The following is a 21,729-nucleotide window of genomic DNA, read 5'->3' on the forward strand; positions in this document are numbered from 1 at the left end:
AACAGAAAATGCTGCAAGTGACTCTGCATTAGTGAGGGCCAAAATACAGGCAAACGTTGCCGAGAACTATCCAAGGATGCTGCTCAACACACAAAGCAGTCTGGGCATGAGTACTGCTGTCCTCCCCCTCCTGCTGTAGAGATGCCTCACCCTGAATTCAAACTCACCGTCTGACTTCTGGGGAGAGAAAGATGAGCATGAGACCCAGGAGCAGCCCAGATCATGTTCGTGTTGTGTGTAGTGTCACCAGCATTTGCACAGCTTCAGGCAGCTTGCTCCATTCTCTCTGTGCACCAGGACAGAGAACATCCTGCACTGGCAACCATTCTGGAGAGGACAGCAGTGACAGTCCTAGTACGTTGCAGCCAGCCAGTAGCCCTTAGCCCTCTCCCAGCTTTCTCAAGAGCAGAAACTGCAAAACCCTTCATATAAGTCCCCCTCACCGACCCATTCCCTGGTGTCCCATTGCCCATGTACTGCCGGGAGAACAGTCCCACCTCCAGCACCAGGGGGTAGATAAGGTTGGGCCTAAGGAGGACCCTGCTGTGTCCCTCCTCTGCCATGTGTGGACCGCAGCAAGAGTAATAGAGTGTGAATCCTTAATCTCCTGGGTCTCTGGCCCCTGTAATATATTGTTCTCCATTTCCCCCAGGGCAGCCTTGTTCCATTGGGTAATTGGAAAGTATTTATCTCTGTCATATTAAGAGCCATTTGGGATAATTGTGAAATTGGCAGCCCCAGCCCTCCTTTGTTTAGACCAGGGTATAATTTGGTTAATTTTAATGTTTTTTTTAACTTTGCCACAAGAAGGCGGAAATTTAGATTCCATTATTTAGCAAGTAGCTCTGAGGAATGTCCTTTGGCAGCACGGAGAAGCAGTGGGGCCATAGAGCTCCTCACAGCCTTGGAGCATTCGCTGTGCTGGGCACATTGAATCTGAGCCAGGCCTCAAGAGTGCTTGCCACAAATCTTCATCCTTCCCTGCTCCATACGTGCTTCTCCTCCCTATCTGCACTCCCCAAACCAGATTTGATAGGCAGTAGCTGCAGCATGTTCATCTGTGGAAGACAGGGAGTATAAGAATGGCTTTATTGGGGTCAAAAGACAGGTCAGAGTAGAGTGTCTGGTGTCCAACCATGGAGACACGGCTAGAGGAATGCACTGAATGCTCAGAGACACTTCTTCCTCGAGTCTGTTTTCTAACGAGCTGTGCCCTAGAGGCTCCTTGAACCAGGCCTAGCATCTCTGTGTTTAATATCTCCTGATGGATTTCTCTTTCATGAATGTATCTGAGTGCCTTTTGAACCCATCCAACCCTTTGGCATGTGCAGCATCCTGCAGCAAAGAGTTCCACAGTTTAACCATAAAGTGGGTGAGAAAATCCCTCCTTGTGTCTTTCTCAAACCTGATGCTTGAGCATTTCATTGATTCTGCCTAGTTCCTGCAGTGAACAACCATTTCCAGTCGATGCTGTTTGAGCCACTCCTGACTGGGCAGTCCTCCAGACTGAGGTCTCCTGCCTCAGCCTTCTCCTTCCAAGCTAAGAGTCCCAGCCCATTTCACCTCTCTTTTGGTCATCCTTGTTGCTCTTTTCTGTGGATTGTTTTTCCCCACAGACATTATTTTGCATTTGCCATTTCATCATTCAGCCACTCAATATCAGGATATCCTTCTGTAGCTCTCCATATCAGGTTTCTTTTTCATGGCACTGAGTAACAGGGCATTATAAGAAAAATGTCTCTGTTTCTTTATCTAGATCATTATGTTGACCAGCACAAGCCCTAGCACAATTTCCTGCTTTTTTGCCTTTGCTAAAACAAACTCACCCTTTGCTCGTTATTTCTAAACATATTCTATAACAGCTGTTTAAGAGTTTTTAGTGAGCAAAGTTGTTAAAAATGTTCTGAAAATCCAGGATCACTCAAGTCACCTTTATCCAGGTGCCTTCAAATAGTTGTAGCAGACTTGAGGATGAGGCACTGCGAAAGCCATTTGGATGTCTCCCCTGTACCATATCGCTTCTTACAGTTCACTGCTATTCCACCAGAATGTCCAATGGTGATGCTAGGGTTTGAGCTTGAGCTTTGAGCCACCCCATCTGGCACTCCTCCACCTTGCTGAACCTGGCTACACCTACTGATGTCTTTGCTGCTGAGAACTCATTTGTTTGTGGTTAGGGAAGGCTAAAATCTGTTGATGTGAGCTGTGGCTTGGGGACAGGGATCCATTGATATAATACTATTGCCTTAGAGGGAGGCATAGTTGATCTTTCTGGGTTATCTGATGAGACTGGGGAGATTTCTTCTCTCACCCCTAGACACCGCTTCCCAAAGGATCTTACTTGCCAGAATACAGACAAAACAGTCAATGGAGACACTCACTGCATCTTGTCTTGTAGCTATGTTGTGCATCCTTTCCAAGCAGGCTTAGCTCCTCCACAAAGGATATTCCAACAGGAATCTGGATTCTGCATGGAAACACTGGGCGTCAGTCCTTGTACAACTGTGGGATAATAATTATTTTCTTTCCCTGGAATCAATGTTATCCTTGATGAAAGAGGTCTGTAATTCCTGTACAGCTTTACTGTGTCTCCTGATTCTTTCCCACACAGCAGGGAACTGATTTCTCAGGTGTTTCAGGGAGTTGTGAGTCATGGCCACTGAAACAAGAGAGAGACCAGTGATGAGATTAACAACTAAACCTGGAGTTCCAGTCAATGCCAGGCCTTGCCTCTTGCAATAACCCCACCTGTACTTACCTAAACATGACCCTTTTTGGTCACAGGCCTGGTGCTCTGAGTCTGTGTGATTTTGCAGATAAATTTAGACTGGAGGGTATATTAAAATTTCTAGCCAGTAGAAGAATGACGTTCTTCAACAGCCTTCCAAACCGGAAAGTAAGGGCAAGGAGCCTATGTTGTTTCTAGATGGAGCTTGATAAGTTAATGGAAGGGATTTTATGACATGACAGGAATGATCCTAGAGTGAAAAATTAAGTCATGGGATAATGGGTCTAGAATGTTTCATTTGCTACTATCTCTGGAAGACTGCTAAAAAGAGAGACATTCTTCATATCTTCTTGATATTCTTTACTGCACTATGGTTTACCACCTTCATGGTACAGAGCTTTAGTTAGTTGTCTGAAGGAACCACAAGTTTTCTTTCCCCCTGATGCAGCCTTGCCTTTTGGGATAGAGAAAGGAGCTTGCTTTGTTACACAGCATTTTGGCTAGAGATGAGCTCTGGATCTGATGCAGTGCTGCTTTAAGTGTCTGAGCACTCTTGTGTACCTGCGTGAGGTATCTTGCTCATAGTGATACGTTTATTGGACTCGGAGCTGCACAGCATTTTGCCCTTAGCTGGACTGTCAAGTCCATCTGCATTTTTTTCCTTCCTTTATGGGATGAAGTGTGTGTTCACCTGGGTTCACCTAGGAGTTTCACTTTTAAAAGTCCTGTGGGTGCAGGGAGAACAGGTAGAAGTTAAACTACTGAGATCATTGTAGCAGATCAGACCCAAAGACTCATGATAGTCCTGCATTCTTCTATAGAGAAATGAGCATGATAATCATGAATATTCTGTGATCTCTCTCCTGTAGATACTGGGGCCTCCTGCAGAACTTGGTGTGTGTCCTTTCTTCAGCCTGTGAACGGTTCAGGTGCTCACTCTAACGGGCGTAGCTGCCATGGGACAATGAGTGATTGACCCACCTCAGGGTGCTCTCAAGCTTGGGACCATCTTGCAATCACCATTCATTCAAAGTGGGGACCTGAGCCTCCTGCAGAACACTGCAAAACCACAAGATAGGTCTTTTGCCTCAAGATGGTTCCCATTTGTGAAAACTATCGACCAAGCTAGAGAGGGACTGAGAGGGGCTCCTGGGCTGGTTATGACCACATGGCCTGGTCCCTTGGTTCATACAGCACTGAGCAAGTCCAGCAGGAGACTGAAGGACATCCCAGGCTTGGCTACACTAGATCTGGGAGCAGAGAGGTGAAGCACGATCGAAACCTACAGAGGGAAGTGTTGAAGCAGAGCCCGTCACACGAGCACTACATCCACTTCCAGCTTGTGGCAGCTGCTTCCATGTCCCACTCTTGGTTTCCAGTTGAAGTGTCTGTGGTCTGAAAGTTACAGCAATGCATTTTCCAGAAAATCAGACTGCCCTGGAAATGTCAGTAGGGCTCAGCACTGATCCACAGTGGTAGCTGGGGAGCACAACACACTGGAGAAGGAATCCCCTCACAGCACAGTCCCAGTCCAGCCTGTGCTCTGCAGTCAGAATCCTGCTCCCAGCACTGCCGAGCATTGTGGGCATCCAACGTCGGGGATGTGACACTGTGAGCTATTCTGTCCCACCCCTGAGCACAAAGGATGTCCATGTGCTGGCACAGGGCCAGCTGCTCTGTCTCTGAGATGTCTCATCTGTGTGGTGCAGAATGGGATGGCTCTGGTGCAAAGTGCTGTGGTGCAGGTTTAAAGGCTGAACAGTGCTTTATCCCTGCACTTAGGACCTCCTTTCTGTTCGTTCTCATTCCCCTTGGTCTCGCCATGCAGCTGTAGGCACTTTCCATTGACTCTTCTCCATATTAAAGCATATTTTGACATCATCAATGAACACAAGAAGACAGACTATGCACTGGATTCCCTATGGAGCTTTATTATTAAAAGCTCTTACTGGGCAGCTCTGTTCATTTATGCAGTGACAGTGGCTTGCACAGGATGCACACCGAAACCCAGATAATTCAATGGGGGAGACCAGGGCATGACTGCCCTCTCTGCAGCAGACACACAGTGCCCCAACTGCTGCCCATGCCAACAGTTGAAGGCAAGAGAGACAGAGGTCTGGACAAATGCACCCCATAGCTTTGCTAGACTGTGCAAGGGGATGACAGGGTCTACAGAGATGAGCAGCTGCCCTGCCTTTCCTGGCTTCTTGCTTTCTGGGGTAGCTGAAGACAGAGACGCTCCAGGTCTCCAAGCTGAAACGCAGGGTTGGATGTGGTGCCTGTCACCAGATCTGCTCTTATTCAGTGTTCAGACCCACAGCCACAGGGCATGACGACCCAACGCATAGGTCCACTCCATAGTCTGGCTCAGGTTAGTCCCTGCTGCAGCGGGAACACACCCTCTGGGCACAAGTCCTCTGCCAGCAGTCTGGGACCTTTCCCAAAGCCCTGCTAGGTCAGTCTGTGGCCTTTCCCACCCACTGAATGCTCCCTCTGCCAACTCAAGCTGGCGAGGCCCCTGTGCTGGGCAGAGGGACCGTCCAAGGCCAGCGAGCTGGCTCTGCCTCCAGCTGCACTCCTGTTTGAGAACCGCCTTCATCACTTTATTAATAGTGTTTGTCATTGCTGGTTTTGTTTCTTTCCCCACTTCTGGCATCTAATAAAGAGGCATGGGTCCAGTTTGCGCTCATTTTCCATTTGAAATCTCTGCCATGTTTTCTTTCTTTTAGAAAGATTTTGTTTATTACATTTCTAAAATGTAACAAAATAAGAGAGACAAAGATCAGACATAACCGCAAATGCTGCAAAATTAGGACACGGTTAAATGATGCAGCAATAACCAAAGACATTCAAATGGCCTTCTACAAGAGAAGCCAACTCTTGCATGCAGAAATGTGGGGAGGCAGCTGCTGGTAGGGCTGCAAGTGGTGCAGGGAGAGCCTTTCAGGAGTGGCTGATCACAGCTAGACCTGCCTGGTGGCTGCAGTGCCCCAATCCACATGCAAGAAAAACCTGAATTGGGAGCTGGGCTCCGCTGGCCTTTAGTGGATGTGCTGGGAAGGGACCAACTCTGGAACATGGACACTTTGCACAAACCCAGTGCAAAGGGCACTCACACTGTGCGATGCCATGTGAGCATGGCAAGCAGACCTAGGTCTGAGACAGAAGCTTCCCTGCCCAGCACCGAGCTACAGACTATGTGGGCCGAGGGATCTCAGCTAGTGTCTCATTTTGATGCTGCAGATTTTCATAGGCAAACCAACCTTGCCTCTTTCTGGTGGAAGACTCCAGGTTGCCAATTACAGGACAGCTCTCCATGTCAGTAAAACTTTTCCTGAATCCAGTGTAATGCTGTGAGAAAGCTCAGCCTGGAATTTTTGGACACTTGTTCCCATGAGCTCAAGAATATCAGAGCAGGATGGGTAAGCCTGCTGTAGGGCTTGGCCTCAGGAATCCTGCACATTTCATTGAAATGAGAAACTTGCTCATTATGTAGCTGTCAGAGCCATGACTTGGTTGTACAAGCAGTGTCTGTGTTAATAGCAATGGCAATGCTGGTGATGTTGAGTACTAGGGGGCACCAGCGACTCCCATTTCACCGTTGAAAAATGCAGGTTTTGGTTGGAGCTGCATTTAAACCAAATTCTGAAAACAATGCTGTTTCCTTGAGATTAGGAACACGGTTTATCCTTCGTAAACAGTCCAGGTGGCATTGCCGCTAGCAGAAACAGTTAATTGCTAAACATTTATAAATAAAACAAATGCAAATCAAATAACAGTTTCAAAATAAGTGCTACTTCTATCAGAAGCCTCATCCTGCCTGTGTCCTTAGCCCACCAAGGCTGCTGGGAACAGGACTGTCCCCAGGTGTGCAGGATCCTGCATCCAGTGTCCTGGCACTAACCAGTGTGATCCAAGCACCACCAGCTCCAGCACATAGGACTCATGAATCAGACCTGGACAATTCACAAGATTAGCCTAAAAGCAGTTTTGCAAACAGAACAAGCAGCAAGAACAAATTTGAGGTTGATAGTTGCTTTTTGAGCCTTTTCAGCATACTTAGAACATTACTGCTTATTTTAAGATTTTTAAGTTTATTTTGAGATTATTTTAAAAACTACAAGCATGGCTCAGATTCATAAGGAGGTGTTTTATCTAACTCAGAGCTATTTGCATGTGTTGTCCGCTAAAGTTATAGTAGTATTTTTAACAGACTGTTTTGCTAGGAAATAGTCCTGAAAACATGAGCAGAGCTATGAACTGGTGGCAAATGCCAGGTAGCACACGAACTGCAATCCTTAAGTACTTCTAATCTCACGCCAAATGCAGAAACCACAACCACAGCCAACAAAACTCAAAGTGCTTGTAGCAGAGGGCAGTAGTACAGCAGTCCACGTAATGAGGGCTTGTAGCCCCTGTGCCCTGCCCAGGGCTAGCCCACGGTCAGGGCAGAGGCTGTGGTTGACTGTGTAAGTTTGTGCTGTGGCTCAGCTTCCAGCCCATCTTTACTTACTGTACTTCATTTCTGGGGACTGTAGGGAGCACGGTTGTAGCTTTGGCCTTCTTCATGTTTGCATCTCTTCCTCAGCGTGGAAAGAGGTCATGAACGTGACAGCAGGCTGGCTTCAGTGGCAAGAGGCTTGCTCACAGGAGTCAGGGATCAGCACAGGGCACTAGGGAAAAGTGATGGAGTCTCCACAGGGGTTGTGTCGTGGCATTAGGCAACATGAAGTCTGCAGGAAGGCAGCCCTGGGTCTGCCTCCTGTACCTTCAATGTTGTTGCCATGGCCAGACCTGAATAAGCTCTGTACACGATCAGGAGTTGAGACAGCTGGAGTGCTCAGCCTGCCTCACATCAACAGAAAGACATGTCCTTTGTCTTTGACATCCAGAAGTGAAATTTTACTCCTATGGCTCCTGTAGTCTTGCTGCCCAGGCAGACTGCTCTCTTTTTCAAAGCTTTCATTCTTTCACCCTATGGGAAGGAATCTGTTTTTCCCCTTTTCCCTCTGGAGTGTTTGCTGTGTGTGTCTGGAGCACAGTACAATGTCCCAGCATTATCACTGCCATCCATCCCTTACACCACCATCCATCACTCACACCCCTCCTGTGGATGGGTCCTGTTAGCAGCGTGCTGGCTGCAGGGACATCTTTCCCCAGGCAGTGCCAGGCACTGGGGCTGCCTCTGTGCCAATACAGAGCTGGTGCAGAGGAGCAGCGGTGTCGTAAAGGAAGGTGTCAAAACTTGAGGACAATGCATTTAAAAGGAGTAGCCTCCACCCTGTGCCAGCACCTAACTTATCCACACTGGCGGGGTCTCCAAAAAGCCTGTCTCTTCTGACTGCTGACATACGGAGCGCTGCTTCAATGAGACATCTAAGTACGATGTTGATAAGTCACAGAGCAAGTACTCCACTTGCACCGAGATTTTCCAAAATTCCCAGCTCTCTTGGGCAACATGATGTACAAGTGCTCAGACTTCCACTCCCAGCCACACCAGTGACAACGATGTGAACCCTCTGTTGTGGCGTCTGATGTGAGGAGGACTTAATTGCTCGCTTGCTGGCTGTAGAGCGACCAGGGCTGTGTTAAATACCATTTGGAGCAAAAAAAATAACTTTTTTTCAAGCTGCTATGAATGAAGAAACTCCAAGCAAAGCTGCAGCTGTGGGTTAAACAACCTAAAATACTAGGAATGGTACAATATGGCCACTGTCTTAGCTAATGCTAGACCTCTCCATTTGAGTCCATCCTACAGGGTTTTTTACAGCCAGTGGCAAGAAATGGGTGCTTTTGGGAGCAGATCATCTCATCTGCACTTCAGCTCACAGCCAGGCACTAGAAATTCCTATTTCACCCTGGTAAATGCAAAGGGACACAAGAGTGCCTAGCTCTAGTGCCGACAGTTTCACCATGACATTTGGTCAGAGGGATGCCAACCACAGAGAGCTCTGATAGCTGCGCTGGGTCAGTCGCCGACCCAAGACATGCTGTTCTCAAGGCCCTGGATGTTTACTGGAGACTGTTGGTACTCTGGGTCTGATCAGACAGCTGGCAGTGGGCATAACTGGATTTGGCACAGATGTCAGCTAAGGTATTCTGTACAGCACAGGCCTCCTCCCAGTTCCCCTGAGAAAGCTCATTATTTAGCAAAGCTTTCAAGCTATTACCTTTTGGAAGGTTAATATTGACCCAATATTTCTCTAACAATCTCAAGGTCTTGCAGAAGCAGCAGGCAGACATGGAACAGAAGTGCTTTGCCATTGCCTTTTCCATACAGTTCATCACTCAGAAATGTCCCCACGGGCTTACCCCAGATCCTATCCATGCTGCAGGCTCTGCCAGGCATGCCCACACTCATCAATTCCATGCTCATGGGCAATTTGCTAGCAAGGGAAGATAGCAGTAGTGTCAGTTCTGCAACACTGAAAGCAGGAGGATAAAGAGGGCTGACAGATCTTTGGGGTGTCCAAGGAGCTCCAGAACAAACTCAAACTCATGGGATGACTCTCAGGACTGGAATGCTGCAATGGATGGCTACAAGCTCTTCAGAAGGGATAGGCAAGGAAGGAGAGGTGGTGGGGTGGCTTTGTATGTTAGGGAGGGTTTCGGCTGTGTAGAGCTTAATGATTGTGAGGACAAGGCCAGGTGCTTATGGGTAAGGATAAGGGGGAAGACCAACGAGGCAGCTATCCTGCTGGGAGTCTGTTCTAGACCACCCAACCAGGAGGAAAGGCAGATGAGGCTTTCTACAAGCGGCTGGCAGAAGTCTCGCAATCGTTTGCCCTTGTCCTCGTAGGGGACTTCAATTCACCAGATGTCTGCTGGAAATATAACACATCAGAAAGGAAACAGTCCAGGAGGTTCCTGGAGTGTGTGGAAGAGAATTTCCTGACACAGCTGGTAAGGGAGCCTGCCAGGGGAGGTGCCTTCCTTCACCAGCTGTTTACGAACAGAGAAGGAGTGGTGGGAAATGTGATAGTTGGAGGTCATCTTAGGCTTAGTGACCATGAAATGAGTTCTCTATTCTTGGTCAAGTTAGGAGGAGAGTCAGCCAAACCACAACCACGGACTTCCGGAGGGGTGAATTTGGGCTGTTCAGGACACTGGTCGAGCGCATCCCTTGGGAGACAGTCCTGAAGGGCAAGGGGGTCCAGAAAGGCTGGGCGTTCTTCAAGGAGGAGGTCTTAAAGGCACAGGAGCAGGCTGTCCCCATATGCTGGATTTGATGGATGGACCACTTGGTGGATAAGGAATTGTCTGGATGGTCACACTCAAAGAGTCATGGTCAAGGACTCAATGTTCAAGTGGGGACCAGTGATGAGCGATGTTCCTCAATGATGGGTACTGTGACTGACATTGTTTAACATCTTTGTCAGAGACATGGACAGTGGCATCAAGTGCACCCTCAGCAGGTTTGCTGATGACACCAAGCTGTGTGGTGCAGTCGACACGCTGGAGGGAAGAGATGCCATCCAGAGGGACCTTGACAGGCTGGAGAGGTGGGCCCATGCAAACCTCATGAAGTTCAACAAGGCCAAGTGCAAGGTCCTGCAGCTGGGTCAGGGCAGTCCCAAGCATAGATACAGGCTGGGCGATGAGTGGATCGAGAGCAGTCTGGTGGAGAACGACTTGGAGGTGTTGGTGGATGAACATGGTTGGTTGAACATGAGACAGCAATGTGTGCTTGCAGCCCAGAAAGCAAATTGCATCCTGGGCTGCATCAGAAGAAGCGTGGCCAGCAGGTCATGGGAGGTGATTCTGCCCCCTCTGGTGAGAACCCACCTGCAGTGCTGCGTCAATCTCTGGGGCATCTGGTGTAAGAAAGATGTAGACCTGCTTGAGCGAGTCCAGAGGAGGGTCACAAAGATGATCATGGGGCTGGAGCACCTCCCTTATGAGGACAGGCTGAGAGAGTTGGGGTTGTTCAGCCTGGAGAAGTGGAGGCTGCAGGGACACCCTAGAGCAGCCTTCCAGTGCTGAAACGGGGGCTACAGGAAAGGTGGGGAGGGACTCTTGATCAGGGGGTGTAGTGACAGGACAAGGGGTAATGGTTTCAAACTGAAAGAGGGCAGATTTAGATTAGATATTAGGAAGAAGTTCTTTACTGTGAGGGTGGTGAGACACTGGCACAGGTTGCCCAGAGAAGCTGTGGCTGCCCCCTCCCTGGCAGTGTTCAAGCCCAGGTTGGATGGAGCTTGGAGCAACCTGGTCTGGTGGGAGGTGTCCCTGCCCATGGCAGGGGGTTGGAACTGGGTGATCTTTAAGGTCCCTTCCAACCCAAACCATTCTGTGAATCCATGTCCTGATGATAGTCAGAATCTGTCAGGTGGGTTGCCCTCCAGGGAGACATCTCCTGCCATAATGTTAGAGTCTAGCTACCTCACTGTGACAACACATTGACTTGGCAGCCTTACCTTGTTGTGAGGGTCACCATGTGCCACCATATTAAACTATAGTCATTCAGTCCTATTTTTAAGGTTCTTCTCAATTCCGCCATTTTCTGTGTTTGTTTTCCGTTGCCTCCACATGATGACAACACCTGCAATGCTGCACATGATACGTACTCTCCAGATTATCTTCTGGGTGTTACTAGAACATAATAAATTACATTACAGAGGTCACACCAGCCTGCTGGTGCTCACAGTGCAGCATAAGGGAGTCCTTCTCCTGGGAGGGGCACTTGGATGCCAGCAGATGTGCCATGGACATGGATGCACAAGCAGGGCATCCGTTCTCAAGGAATTTGCACCAGTGAATCTGATCACCAGGAGGACACATAAACCTTAAGATCAATTATTTCAGAAACACACAATTTGTGAGTCTGATTTTGTCCCAGATATTTTCAGACTATTTAGAGGAGTGAGAGAGAGGTGAATCTTGGGAGGATCTGGGGTAATAACCCGTTTCCTGATCGCCACTTCCTCTACTATTTTTCATTGCTTAAAGCTTCATTCTATGAAAAATGAAGGGGAAATCACTCCTTTTCAAAGTAGCTCAAGGGGACAGGGATGAGGCCAGAGCTGAGATGCTCCACTGAGAACAGCCCCTATCCCTCATCATCCTCCCCAGGCTGAAAGCCACGAGCTGTCCTGGATGAAGACAGCTGCCACTTCCCATCACTGGGCTCTTTGCTGCCGTCTCAGGCCACATGGCCTATGAGGAGCTTGGAGCGGATATCACGCTGGGAATTTGGAGGCTGGGAAGGAGATACTATCCTAAAACGCCTGGGGGGGCAAAGAGTTGGCAAGGCTTGCTGAGCGTGGGGATCAATGTGACCAAATACGAGGCGAATTTGCCTTGAGTGAAGACTTCATGGCATCATGTTTTCACAGCTCTGTTCAGTGGGTCCTGGCGCTGGCCCTGCAGAGCGGTTGCACAAGAAGCTGCATGGAACTACTTGTCAGTGAAGAAGGGTACCCAGGCTTGTGGCAGGTTTGTTTTCCATTCACTAGGGAAGTCCCCTGGCTGCCTTTCTGGGCACTCCTTCTGAGCTGCAGCTTGTTGCATGGAGGTTGAAGTGGTGAACAGGTCACTTCTCCAGGGCATGGGAGGAATGTACAGATCTGTGGGAAACAGCCTGTAGGCTCCACGCCGTGCTGCTGCCCTCAGTGCTGTCACAGGATGGGGCTTTCTGCATCCCTGAGGAGGCACAAGGGAGTTCAATGAGGGGAATCGTCCAACAAGGACATTGTCTGCAAAGAAAACAATGAGATAATAGCAGTGGTGCATTTCCTGGCAGCCCCAGGATGGTCTCCGAGGAGCAAAAGTCTCTTGTTGTTCTGGGTGCAGGGGCAAGTTGCCAGAGTTGTCTTCTGCTTTGCCAAACATGACATGGCTCTAAGGAGGACCAGGCAAGATTCCTGCTGGATCTTGTGCGTAGCAGGGTTTGATCAGCGTTTGGAACAAGACAGTGCGAATGTCCACAGGGCATTTGCCCATGGGAATCCAGAACTACTCTTACTGTCTGAGCACTGTAAACATCAGCTAAAACACACAAAGTCCATGTTTGTTGAGATGGTTTTATCAGCAACATTCCTGCAAGCAGAAGCCCAGGAGTAAAAACACACCACAACAAATACGTGAAGAATTTGATAAGGCTGAACTGCATCTCTGAACATCTCTTTCCTGTTTTTTCTCTTTGGATACTTAAAGTTTTATGATGGGTCACGATTGCTTAAGAGGCACTACACATGCATTAACTCTAAATGCATTTACTTCCACTTTAACCTCCAATAGAGCAAACAGGAAAGCAGGGGAGGATTTAAATGAATCCAGTATCTGAGGAAGTGTAGGCTATGCCCGTTCCTATCTCAGTGCATGCAGGCAGTGGCACAGGGGAAAAAGTGAGAAGGTGGAAAGTGAAGGTTAGATGTACGGGTCCATGCTGTGCAGGGAATAACTGTGCAGACCGTCAAAGTGACATCACGGTAATCTAAGCAGGACCCAGCCTCATGTAAGTGTCATTCATTAAGACATTTCAAAAGGTTAGACGCAAAGTGCATTTCGAGGTGTGGAGCCTAATCCCATGCAGGCCATAGGCTGTAGGCTCTGTGTCCTACCCGCCTGTCGAGCAGGAGCATCTCAAATGGTGCTGCAGGGCTCTGCTCAGACACTAGGATCAAGCCCAGGGCCCTGCATGCTTCATGTGGCAGAGACACTCTCTGTCTCCTCTTTTTCTTTTCTTTTTGGGTTGCTAAGATGTACTTGCAGGACAGCAGTGGCACTGAGCAGAAGTGTCTGTCCTTATGTTAGATACCAGAGCAGGGCTCAAGAAGGGTCTTGTTTTCCTCCAGTGTGTGGTAGAACCTATTTCTGGTGCGCACCTTGGCATGAAGATCACACCTGGAAAACTAGAAAGAAGCTTGATCCAGGCATTTGCTTCACGTGTGGAGACCTGAGATTTGGAAGGGGATTTCTGAGACCTGGACGGGGACTGCTGAGACCTGGACAGTGTATTTTTCAGTTTAGGAAGTTTCCAGCCAAACAATTTTTTTGTTGGAAGATGAGCTGCTGAAGCCAAACCAGTTTCTCGGAGAGATAAACCTAAAGTTTTTCCCCACTTCTTAAAATCATTTCTAGTTTCAATGGTTTAGTTCATTTCTTCTAAGAAGTTAAAAATGTTTAAAAAACTAAAATATGTTAGAAATATCCAATGAAAAATTATGAGTGACCTGGTACCCTTTTTTTCCTCTTGTTTATTTTGCAATATCTTCCTATCTCAACTTGAGATCAGAAAAAATGATTAAAACCATGGAAAGTTTTTCTGTGTAGGAAAATATCTGTCTCACAGCTGTGACAGTCTCGGAGCAGGCTGCAGAGTCCTGGGTGACATGCATGTGGGTTGATGGTGTGTGCTTGAGCTCTTCCTCCAGTTAATGCCAAGTGATTTAACAGCAGCACCTCTGGAAATCCCAAGTAGTAGCAAGTACCCAGGCTTGATGAGGTCAGGGATAGCTCTGGGTTTAGCACTGATGCCCAGCAGTTTTCAGCTGTGACCCTGCCTGCAGGTTGCTGGTAGTGGGCTGGGAGGTGCCCGGTGGCAGAGGGACACAGCCGGGGCTCAGCAGAGGTGAGAAGTGGAGGCTGGAGGAAACAGCAGACACACAGCCCCTTGCTGTGATGGACGGTGGGAACAGGAACTGTGTCTTCCTCCTGACCACCAGCTTTGAGGCAGAGCTGGTCTCACCAATCTGCCCCCACACCTGGTCTGTCTCCTCGGTGAGTTACCCTGGCTGCACCGTGAGGAACACTGAAGACCAAAGGGAGGCCTGGGACCCTGCAGCCCTAAGCCAGGTCCATGCCAGTCACCAGGGATGTGCTTGTGCTGCACTTGCCCCAGCTTCTGGTTTCCAAACCTGCTCCCTCCGTGCAGAAACATTCATCCTCGGAGAGGAGGACTGAGGATCTCTGAGTGTCTGAGCGCTCAGGACCCCCCAGGGTTGCAGACTGGCACAGTCCTCAGTCTACATGTCCCCCAGAAGGACAGACTCACAAACGTGTGTGGTGTCTGTGAGCACTGCACTGGCTGCCCAGGAGATTGGGGAGCAGGGTAAGGGGAGAGAGGCAGCCTGTCTGGGTGTGCTGTTCTGATACCTCCTCCTGCAACGGCAGGAGTGGGAGGAAGGCAGCACCCAAGGGTGTTTGCTGAACGCGGTCGATCTGCAGGGCAGGGCCAATGCAAGCTGCCTGTGTCACAGCCCCAAGCTCAGCAGCAGCAGGCATTAGGGACACAAGAGGTGACAGTCACTGGGGAACGTGTGAGCACCCTACGATGCTGTGACTCAAAAAGTCAAGGAAGGGAATGTGTGAGATGGTGCCATGAGTGGTATGACCTGTCCAGTCACTGCCCAGAGGCAGTCAGTAGAAGAGTCCATCCAGCCTGGTCTGTGTCCCAAGGCTTGGGCTCCTTCAGTGACAAACTCAGCACCCAGGTCCAGGCTTCAGGGACCAGGGGCCTTTGTGCCCGTTGTGCTTTCTCCCTCTTCTCTTCTCCACCAGAGCTGAAGAGTTGTGTTCCAACGCCTTCAGTTTTGGCCTGAAGAGCACCGGGAAGTGGCAATGGGATGCAGTTGTTGCATCACCCAGGAAATCTGTGCCTTTTCTGAAAAGTCATACATGAGATGAAGTGTTTGGCCCTTGTGGATCTGCACTGACAGCTCAGGAAAAGATCCGGCTGGGGAGGCTGTGGTTGTGGTGCCCCTTGCCTGACCAGATTGATAGAGGCTGCTCTCAGAATATCCTGGATTTATATGTGAGCTGAAGTCCTTGGAAAAGAGACACATTCAAGGCCCATCTGGGCCTTTATGGGTGGGCAAGCTTGTCTAGGGGAAGGTGAATCTGATCCTCATCCGCGCTACATTGCTCTCTGAACAGAAAAGCAAGGAGTCTTGTAAACCAAGCATCTGCTCCAGAGGATCACCAGTGTCTTACAAGGAAGTACCCATGAGCTACCGTGGTAGTCCAGCTTTATTAATTTAATATTTATAGGCAGAGAGAGATGGACCATGGCCTGTACTGTGTATAGCCTCTCAATTTATGTGTTGGCAGCAGTGGTTGATGGGAGATGTGCTCTGAGGCTCAAAAGTGTGCTTAAGATTTGTAAATACAATCAGTTTAGGCTGAAGCAAGTGAACAATGTGGAGTGTTTTGAGGCCAAATTTTACTTCAGAAAAAAACACCATTGAGCCAGTGGTACTTGAGTGGGTTGTGAAAGCATGCATCTCCAGGGTCGCAGCGTGACCTCCTGGCTCAGACAGTAAGGACCCCAGTACACTCACTGCAAATTAAAACATTGCATATGCTCTGAGTTCAAAAAGATTATACACAGTGCCTGTAAGAAGCCTTCCTGAAAGACTCTTGCCTCTGCTGGTGGTCTTGCAGCTTCGGCACTGGATGTCTGGCTTACGCTTTCTATTTTTCAAAAACATTAATAATCATAATCCATATAAAACTGTCATATTGGTTCAACATGTACGTCACCAAAGCCCTGACTAATTTATCAAAGATTTAGTGTTCAGTTGAACAAAGTCTCATTTTTGTAAGCAGATGCAGTTTGCTGGATTGTCCTGTCATCACCCACTGTTTCCACTGGAGAGATGCATCATATCAGCAACTTCTAAAAGTTAAAAAAAATATGTTCATTTTTAAACAGTAATGTAAACACTTTTTGCATGTTCCACATCAGTCATGAATTAGAGAACTTAGGGGCTAATGCTGCTTGTGCTAAAGAGGGACTGTAGCCCCACAGCCACCAGTGGATGAATGTGCAGTAGATTGGTTGCCCATCACAGTGGGGATGGTGCATTGCATAGCAGTTGCACCACTAGAAATAAGACCATGAGCTGCTCAAGGAAGCTAAAATGCTCAAGCAGAGGTGATGAGGACTGAGTTTGGATCAAGAGTGGTTTCATGTTTTGTTTCAGAGCCCAGACGGCAGAGCTGAGTACGGGCACAGTCTGTCCCAGGTGATCCACACTGGGACAGTTTTATGTCGCACCTGCAAAGCGATAACAGGACGCAGGCACCTACGGGACTTCCTCCCTGACCAGTGCCTCACCTCATGGGCACCCTACATGGAATCTTCCAGCAACAAAACTCAGTGTAAAGGACAGATGGACGCAGCATCTGACCTGCAGACAGTGGGGGGCAGCTGTGGGGGGAATGGTTAGGGCAGCTCGGGGCAGACAGTGAGACGGATGAGAAAGCAGATGGCAAAATCCCTGCTGGTACAGGGTAGGAAGAGGGGTGTGAGACAGTCCTGGCACACGTAGCTTGGAGGAGATGGTATCGTATACAATGAACTATTCTTACTTCCTTATACAGTAAATTGGTAACTTTTTTGTATTAAATCAGATTTTATCACTGAATCAATCTTGCACTTTTCTATTCTTGTTCTCTACAAATGACCTTTTTTAGCTCTCCTCAGCTCTATCCTGATGGGACTCATTAGGAGCTGATGCTGATTCTTACAGGCATTCACTTTCACTTAGCATCTGGAGATTTTTTATTGGACAACACTTTGTTGAAACGGTCCTTTCAACTTTCTTCTGCCGTGCTTATTATCAGCAGCTGCTCCTGGGTCACGTGCCTGCATCCCACAAATACATTTGGCGTGAACTGAATCCTTCCCCTCCCTCATTCTGGTGAGATATGAGTGTCATCAAGGGAAGCACCTCCTTGCCCAGGTGTTTGTAGAAGCACAACCTGAAGTTGCAGGATTTCCTTGGAGTTTTCCTGATGTATTTTGACTTAAGCCCACATAAACCTTGGAGTAGAACAATATGGTGAACAAAGAATCAACTTCCCCCATCCTTCAAAAACTCTCAAATTTTTTTACCTAACATTGTTGAATTCTTCATAAAGGCTTTAAGTCTACCGTGTTTGGTAATCACAACTTTTATGTCAAATAATAGTTTTTGCATGTCTATTTTGCTTTCAGGGTGCTTGTACACTTCCTGGTGTAAAAACTAACCGGTGTTTGCTACTCATCGTTTGCTATTTGTATTATGTAGTTAGCAGCCTGTTCTGTGTTGTGTGGAATTATTTATGTCACCCAGTTTTCTCAGCAAACCAGAGCCTGATACAAGGAAAGATTGTTCTCATTTGTAGATCTGTTCTCTCTGTCTAATAGCTCAAGAGCTCTCTCATATGGCTGCCCCATGACTGTTTTTTCGTATGACCCCTGACTTTCTGCAAATATTCTGTGCGTATGGGTGGAAATTCTTCCATCAAAGCAGCCAACAATGCAGCCCCAGCAGACAAGGAGAACAGAGTCAAGCAGGCAATAGAGAATCCTGAAGTCTTCCCCTGTAACGTTTCTAATGCAGGAGAACAGATGGAGTAATTAATTGTCTGTGGTCTGATTGTTTCAAAAATTCCAGTCTTTGTTTACTGTTCCACGGGTCTGTTGGGGACTTCGTCCTTACCTGCTCCTCTTCTCTTCCAGAGGTCACTTTGGTGTCTGCTTCTCATATCTGATCGTTCAAAGTGGAGCAGCCAGAATCTGGACCAGTCCCTTCAGGCACGGTGATGAATGGTGTGATCAAGCAGGATAGCTTGGACTGCAAAAATGCACCGAGTGGAAATGAAGAAGAAAAGGCATCCAAAGAAAAGGCTGCCAGCGAAGTGAGAGATGGCACCAAACTCCAGCCACCACCCTTTGCAGAGCGGAAGAACGGTAAGTTCCTCACCCAGCGGTGCCAAGAGAGGGGTAGTGAGACTGGATAGACACTAGTTTATGATCTCTCTCACGTGCTGTGTTTGCAGTCATCATTATTTTTATGTGTGGTGCTTTTGAGGGTGTTTCTGATGGCAACAGTTTAAGATTTATTGGAAGTGGCCCATCAGCTCAGTGTTTCTGGGTCAGGTTTGAATGCTGTTGTCAGACTTGAGGCAGCTACCGTGTTCTTTGTGATCCAAGCATTTGATATAATTTTGTCTGAAATGTGGCATTTCAGGGTCTTAGGAAGAGACTGGTATTCTGACTGTGGTAATGAGGTTTGCTGGGGAATTAGGGTGATGTGAAGTTGATTAGTGGAGAAGAAACAGAAATGGTATTTTGCGTGCAGAGGCACTGACAAACCTGTTCTTCTCTCACAGAACACTCGGTGCTTCAGGTAACTTTATCCTCAGCAAAATTGCTTCAGATAAATGTAACAGAGAGCAGAATTTGTCCCAGGCCTCTGCAAGAGTCATTTGTCTTTCCTTGGTCATGGGTCCAGCAACTAGTCTTGCTGGCAGATACTGATGCGAGTTTCAGTGCAGATCTGTTGGTAGATGGACAGAAAACCCCACAATTCAGCCTGCGCAAAGCATGCTCAGGCTGAGGAGTTGTTTGCCATTTCTTTCAGGCAACTGTATAATATATGAAATGAAGAAAATTCCTTTTGTGCACTCTAAGGCTTTCAACAATAAGTCCTCAGAATATCATGCAATGTGAAAGTGCAGCTTGAAGGCACTATTTTTGCTTTGCGTCTTTGATTGTTTGCGTTATTGTACAGGACCAATTTTTCTCAATCACTATAAATCAGAAATAATCCAAATGATGTCATCATGGCAATATACTGGTGTCAGACTGGAGTAACACAGCAGAGAACCAGGCCCAGAGTCTGCCCATAGTCAGACTAAGTCAAACCAGCAAGGGCACTTCTTTTGTACAGTCCCAGATATCAAAGTATACCTGAGATAATATGATAATAATGGGAAAGATGACATGGATTTGTAAAAGGCCAGACTGTTTGATGATGTAAAAGGCCCCACATTTTCTCTGCAGCTTTCACACCTTTATTTTTTGCATCCATTTTCCCACACGTTTTTTGTTATGGGAAGGCAAAGAAAGAAACATCTCCAGGTGCCCGTAGGCAAAAGCTATGGGCAGCAAAAGCTGCCTCCCAGCATGACCAGCAGACATGCAGATACCGACTGCACTAAGCCCTGCAGCACCGTGAGCATCTGCCTTGCAGCTGACACTGTGTCAGGAGTTCATGCCCCCCGGGGCAGTGGCCCACCAGGACACAGCTCCACCCCTGCAGCCCCTCTACTCTGGGCTGTTTGCAGTCTCTAAGCGAGAAGAGACCCCACAGTATGGGCATCCCTCCAGCCCTTTGCTCTCCTGCTTTTGCTGCTTTTCCCTTTCTTTTGCACATTTAGACAGCGTAGGGGCTCAGCTCTTCCTGCCATCCCCCTTTGGGAACAGCCGGCTCCCTTCATCTCACATCATCTCAGGATCTGGCAGACCCACCACGTGTCACGCATGTCATGTGGCACCTAGGACTGCCTTTGATATGATGTTCTCTGGTGTGACAGCTCCCGAAGGGCTGGTGGCGCAGCCTGACAAGCACCTGGCCAGGGAACGAAGAGGGAGGGGGGCATCCCGTGGCCCCATAGGCTGCCCTCCACAGCAGTACACAATGGTCGCCTCCCTTTGCCCTGCAGGACACTGCAGAGCCCTGAAGCAGGGTCCCCCTGTCCCACTCAACGCCATTTGTTGGGCTGTCACAGCTGGGACCTTCTACCCCATCCCTTCACTGCAGGGTGGAGGGTGAGTAGTTGGGATTGCTGTGGGGAAAAAGCAAGATCTCAGTGTCTTCTCTTATCCCACCCCCATGAAGGGCAGCCATATTCACCACTCCCACCATCATCCCTCACCCCACAAACACATGGGGGAGAGCAGAAGGAGGGAGCAGAGACTCACCATCCAAGATTATGCAGCTGAAGGAGAATGCCTGGGAACAAGTTGGGTGAAAGGGGTGAAACTCCCATCTGTTGTCTTTAGGGATCTGCCAGGGCATATTAAGGAGAAGTAAGTGCAAGGTGTGTGACCTGCCCTGTTGCATCCCATCTCCTGAGGGTACAGGGTGTGCACACTTCAGCCAGGCAGGATCTGGTCCCTACTCCATGCTCTTTCCAGCTGCAGGCTGCTGATCTCTGGTGGTTTGGTGGGTGTTGGACAGACATCTGTCTGTCAAGGACACAGCTCCCCAGAGAGGACTAGCTCCTGTCTGAGTCTGAACTTTCAAACTGTGGTCTTTATGTGACTTAACTTTGATTTAATAAAAACAGTCTAGCTAGAATATTTTTAAATAGGAAAATACTCTTTTTAACTCTAGTATTACTCAAAAATGGCTGAGGGGATTTAATCTAAATTTGTAAAAATAAATCACATTTGAGCAAGCAGAAAGCCCATTCATCAGGACCTACAAAAACCCGGGACTGGATGCATAGGTCCAGGAAAATGGAGACTGTTACCTCTACAACAAGCATGAATCCTGACATCTGCCTGCCCATCTGTACCCCCAACCCCTGGCCCTTTCCTGCCCCTGGGATGGTACACCGTCAGGCTGCCCTTTTACCGTGACTGTGCCAAATCCCACAGCCCACAGTGTTTACATGATCAGTGACATATTCTCCTCCTAAGTTCTCATCCACACTGGCCTGAACTGGGCAGAGCTGTGAACTGTTGTCTTGGAAAAGCCTAAAGCAAACATGGCTGTGGGTCTTCCTTAAGTCACTAGTGATGCTGGGTTTGGAGATGAGATCTGCCTAGACCCAGCACTCTATCCATTGTGCATGCACCTTGGCTGGGTCCTGGATCCATGGGCTCTTGCACTTCTTCCTTGCCAGAGACAGGCACTTTGAGCTCAACACGGTGACTTCACCCTCTCAACCAATGTTCTACCCAACCCATTTCACCTGTCCATGTAGTGAGACTGTCACAGGGTCAACTCGTGGCATCTCCCAGGGTGAGGACACATGGTGTTCTGCCCACACATCTATTCCTCCCAGAGTTGGTTTGGCTGCACACAAAGGTAGATACAAAATGAAGTAAAATAATTCATGGTGCAACGGACACACTGGCCCCTGCAGGGCACTGGGGTCCCCAGCAGCAGCCTCCCTAGGGTGCTGGAGCCTTCAGCCTGGAAGCGATGAGGAACAGTGTCTGCACTGCACAATGTGAACCAGAGTCCCATTGTGCAGGTACCAAAGTTCATCACACCCTG

General features: G+C 48.3%; 1 protein-coding gene across 2 annotated transcripts in view; it reads left to right on the forward strand.

The window, feature by feature from the left end:
• Window positions 1–18,259: 18,259 nt before the first annotated feature.
• Window positions 18,260–21,729, forward strand: part of MYOCD (myocardin) — a 114,782-nt gene continuing 111,312 nt past the window's right edge. For both annotated transcript variants that reach the window (XM_086473624.1, XM_086473625.1), the window contains exon 1: window positions 18,260–18,407. In XM_086473624.1, the coding sequence (XP_086329750.1) occupies window positions 18,260–18,407 (148 nt within the window). The remainder of the gene's footprint in view (window positions 18,408–21,729) is intronic.

This window comes from Leptosomus discolor, chromosome 15 (genome assembly GCF_034619465.1).
Source record: "Leptosomus discolor isolate bLepDis1 chromosome 15, bLepDis1.hap2, whole genome shotgun sequence".
Lineage (NCBI taxonomy): Eukaryota > Metazoa > Chordata > Aves > Leptosomiformes > Leptosomidae > Leptosomus > Leptosomus discolor.